This window comes from Elephantulus edwardii, unplaced genomic scaffold, assembly GCF_000299155.1.
Source record: "Elephantulus edwardii isolate Elephantulus edwardi_28Jun2011 unplaced genomic scaffold, EleEdw1.0 scaffold00003, whole genome shotgun sequence".
Classification (NCBI taxonomy): Eukaryota; Metazoa; Chordata; class Mammalia; order Macroscelidea; family Macroscelididae; genus Elephantulus; species Elephantulus edwardii.
This window is the reverse complement of record NW_006399753.1, coordinates 901,307-905,924: the sequence shown is the minus strand read 5'-3', so window position 1 is coordinate 905,924 and position 4,618 is coordinate 901,307. Positions and strand designations below refer to the sequence as shown.

Genomic DNA, 4,618 nt, shown 5'->3' with positions numbered 1-4,618 from the left:
CTACAGAGGACAGTGCCTCGCTCCACAGCTGTGACGTTAGCAGATCCCATCCTAGAACAAGAACACTCCTGAGGGACGCACTAAAATCAGAGCTTATACCAGGTCACTACAGGGCTCCCGTTCCAGGGACCGGCACCAGCCTTCAGCCAAACTGCAGCCTGTCATTCTTCAAAGGAGGGTCTCAAGCGGTCAGTGAGGCACCCCTCCCCCCGGAAAGGAGAGAGCACCGTGGAAAATCCCACCTCCCAGGAAAATACAGAAGCACCTACCACGCCGGTCACCTCCCCAGGCCCAGTTGACAGCCAGTCACTGACCCATGAGGGACCCCACCTGGCCGGCCTCAGCCCTGACCCCTTGCTACACAGTCTGGCTTTTCTCCTGCACACAGATGGCTGGCCACAGGCCAGCATCTTCACTGCTCACCTGTCCAGTCCGTGGCCAGTAGTGACCAAACTTGGAGCACCCAGCCTGGGGCTACAGCACTTACCCAGACACCTGACCCAGCATAAAAAAACGAGGTGGGGAAGGGCAGGAGGTTGGAATTGCTTTATTGGGGCGGGCACAGGCCCGTCCATGGTCAGGTTAGTACACTGCCCTTGTGGGCGGCCAGCAGCCGGCCTCTCTCCGCCTCCTGCCCAGGTTAGTGGAACATGCAAAGCGCAAAGGGTGAAGGCAGGACTGGAGACAGGAAAGGGTGGCACCGGGCAGGGGTACCCAGGACAGACACCCAGCAGCTGGCTTGGGCCAAGGGGAAGGGTTCCCTGGGAGAGATGGGTGGGCACTGCAGTGGGGCTCTGTGTGGGGGGGGGGACAGGACAACCCTGCCCAGCCCTTGGGTCACTCTAGAGCTCTGCATGGCCCACTGTTCCCACGCAGTGGCCTCGGGGGGGTCTGGGAGGACACAGAAGGCACTTACTAAGGACTCGGGGACCGAGGCTGGGGGGTTGCAGCCAGAGGCCTGTGACTGGGGGCCGGGCGTGTGGGACTGACACACCCTGTGGGGTCTGCAGAGTGGACCCCAACTTCCCATGGGGGTAGAGGCTTCTCTAGCTGCTGGAAGACATGGCTGACCTGGGACGCCCCACCCCAGTTAGGTCCATTGAGGACAAATGCTGACCTCTGGGGTGAACATCCTGAGAGGAGGGAGGCCATACTGGGGGACAGGGCAAGACTTAGCTGCAATCCTGGGCTGGGACTACCCTTAAGACAAGGAAGGGGCAGGGGCCCTGGGTCTGGGCCCTCCAAGGCACCTGGCTGTGGTGAGTGGCAGGTAGGGGCAGTGGGGAGACCCGAGGGGGCGGTGGTCAGGGGCCGACTGACCCGCCCCAGCACAGGCCGTCTGGACAGCAGGAATATATATTACTATGTTAGTCTGGTCTTTTTGGTTAGACTTTAGGCACCGCGTAAGAGGAAAACTCCTTTAGACATGGAGGGGGCCACACCTGTGGGGGGGCGCAGCCACATGCAGAGCGGGGGCGGGGCAGGCAGGGGGTCAGGCCACCGCAGGCTCGGGGCCCCCCAGCGAGGCAGAGGGCCCTGAAGCGTAGCGGCGGCCGTAGCCTGAGGAGGAGTAGGAGGAGGACGAGAAGGTCATGGAGAAACCGGAGCCAGTGGCATCAAAGCTGCCACGCCGAGAACCGGCCCTGGAGCCGGTGCGGGAGCCGGTGCGGGAGCCGGCAGTGGAGCCAGAGCCGCTGACGCTGTAGGGGCTGTAGTAGCCCTTGCTGGACTGGGCAGCGGCTTCCAGCAGCCGCAGCCCTGTGCCCTCCTCCACCATGCTGCGGTCCATTGCATCCTTGTAGGAGATCTTGAGCTTGGTCTTCGGGCAGGTGAGGTACTTGGAGTAGGCGCTGACATCACGCAGCTTCTGGGCAGTGCGGGCGTCCAGCGTGCCCTTCTGCAGGGCCTCCTCCAGCGGCACGCGGCCTGGCACGCCTGGCTCAATCAGCCCACCGGTCAGGTACTGAACCTCCAGGAACCGCTGGCCGGCCTCGTAGTAGAGCCAGCCCTTCTTAAGCGCCTGGGCAGCAGACATCTTGGTCTTGGTGCGGGGGTCCTCGAAGCCGCAGAAGGCCTTGTGGGCCAGGCTGATGCGATCCACCATGATCTTGTCCACCAGGCCCTTGTTGACGGCCTCCGTGACAGGGAAGCGCTCGCCAGTGCCAGGGTCAATGATGCCGCCCGTGCAGGCCTGCGCCTCCAGCAGCCGCTGCCCCGTGATGTTGTCCACAAGGTTGCGGTGCATGGCCTCGGTGATAGACACCTTCTCCAGAGTCTCGGTGTCGAGGATACCGGCCACAGGGCCTGTCTCCTCAGCGGGGTCGGACCAGGAGGCCAGCTGGGTGCGGGACACGGCGGGGCTGAGGGGGAAGGAGGAGGAGGAGCCCACGGAGGAGGAGCGGGAGCGGAAGCCGCCGGCGTTGCCCGAGAGCATGTCGGCAAACTCAGTGATGGACAGTGTGCCCGCACGGTACTGGTCCAGCGCCGAGCGGTCGATGAAGCTCTTGGAGATGGCCTCGTCAATGTCGTACTGGCGGCCGGAGCGCCGGTCGATGATCATGGACTTGACCACGCCGTCGGAGGAGGAGGTGGTGATCTCCTCCCACTCACACTCCTGCTCCGACAGCTCCAGGTAGGTCTGGTGGTCGATGAGGCCCCTGCGGTAGGCCTCGTACACGGACATCTCCTTCCCCGTCTCGGGGTCCACGATCACCACACGGCGCTTGCGCACCGACGACTTGGAGGACGTCTTGCGTTCCCGCTTCTTCTCCTTCAGTGGCAGCAAGCACAGCCCGGTCTGTGGGTCCGTGATGCATCGCTCCATCAGCTGCAGGTAGGTGAGGTTCTCCTCCGTGTTGGGATCAAAGAAGCCCTTGGTGTCGTCCGAGGGGTCGGTCAGGATCTCGTTCATCTCCTCGTCAAAGAGGCCACGCTGGTACGCCATCTGGACCGGCAGTCGGTGGCTCTCCTCGGGGTCGATGATGCCACCCGTGGCGATCTGGGCCTCCAGCAGGCGGATGCCGTGGTCCCTGAGGATCAGCCCCTTCTTCATGGCCTGGAACAGGGAGATGAGCTTCCCGGAGTACGGGTCCCTGTAGCCAGTGACGGCGCGCTCAGCAGACAGCAGCTTGTCCTTGAACTCGGGGCCCACAATGCCCATTCGCACAGCCTCCTCCACGGTCAGCTTCAGCCCCTTGATGGGATCGATAACATAGCCGGTGGCTGCCTGGGCCTCCAGCAACTCAAAGGCCGTGCCGGGCCGGATGATGCCTTTCTTCATGGCCTGGTACACTGACAGCCTCTCCTTGGTGGCATCCACAAAGACACCGGCGATGCAGCTGGTGCCCTCCAGGAACTTCTGCAGGTTCTTGGTGACCTCCTCAACGGACGTGAGGCCCTCCTGTAGCTGCAGCGCTGTGGCCTCGTCCAGCACCTGTGAGCGCACCAGCTCTTCCACTGTGATCTGCTTGCGCAGCCCACGGAAGGTCAGTTTGCGGGTGTCTGAGAGAGGCAGAAGCAGCTGGCCGGTCCTGTCGTCCCGGCGACACCGCTTGAGCAGCTGCGTGTAGCTGAGCCGCTCGTCCGTGGAGGGGTCCAGGTAGCTGCGCACCTCGCTGGGCTCCGAGAGCTGGTCATGCGTGTCCTTATTGAGGTAGCCACGCTGGTAGGCCACCTCCAATGGCAGGTGAAAACCCAGGCGTGGGTCAATGATGCCCCCCGTGGCCAGCTGGGCATCCAGCAGGCGCAGCGCCTCCTCGGCTGGGATCAGCTCCTTCTTCATGGCCTGGAACAGCGAGATGGTCTGCTCGGTGTAAGGGTCCCGGTAGCCGGTCACCGCGCGCTCTGCCGACAGCAGCCGGTCATGCAGCTCAGGCCCCACCAGGCCTTTCCGCACGGCCTCGTCCACCGTCAGCCGCTCGCTCTGGAGAGGGTCCAGCATGAAGCCCGTGGCTGCCTGAGCCTCCAGCAGCAGCCGGGCCACCTCGGCATTCACCAGCCCCTTCTTGAGGGCCTGGTAGATGGTCAGGGTCTGCCGGGAGCCCGGGAGGAAGATGCCGGCCACGCAGCCCGTTCCGTAGAGGTAGCGCCGGGCGGCCTCGGCCTCCAGCACCTCACGCAGGGTCTTGGTGCCCTCGCGGAGCAGCGTGTAGGTCTCCGTGGTGATGATGCGGGCCTCGTACAGGTCCTCCGCCGTGAGGCGCCGGCGCACGTAATCGTAGGAGGCCAGGTTCTGCTGACGGATGATCTCCGTCTTCTCGATGATCTCGATGACGATGATGATCATACGCTCCTTGGTCACGCGGCCAGCCCGGAAGTCCTCCATCAGGCGGGTGCGCTGCTCCGCCGGGATCAGGTCCGACTGCATCACCTCCCACAGGGACATGGAGCCAGCGCCTGGGCTGCCACCTGGAAGCTCGATCTGCGTCTCCTCGAAGGCCCGGCGTGTCTCCTCCTCTGTGTACACCTGTGTGGTCTCCACCACCTCGGGCCCCTCGGCAGCCTTCAGGGGCAGGAGGTAGAGCCCCGTCTCGGGGTCCTCCACGCAGCGCCCCAGCAGCTGCAGGTAGGTGAGGTTCTCGTGCGTGTTGGGGTCGAAGAAGCCCTTGGTGTCGTCGCC

At 64.0% G+C, this 4,618-nt stretch overlaps 1 protein-coding gene across 1 annotated transcript in view; it reads right to left on the bottom strand.

The window, feature by feature from the left end:
- Nucleotides 1-1,198: 1,198 nt before the first annotated feature.
- The window catches only part of PLEC (plectin), a 36,414-nt gene continuing 32,994 nt past the window's right edge, over nt 1,199-4,618 (bottom strand). The window contains exon 34 of the mRNA XM_006879426.1: nt 1,199-4,617. Within this exon, the coding sequence (XP_006879488.1) occupies nt 1,493-4,617 (3,125 nt within the window). The 3' untranslated portion in view covers nt 1,199-1,492. The remainder of the gene's footprint in view (nt 4,618) is intronic.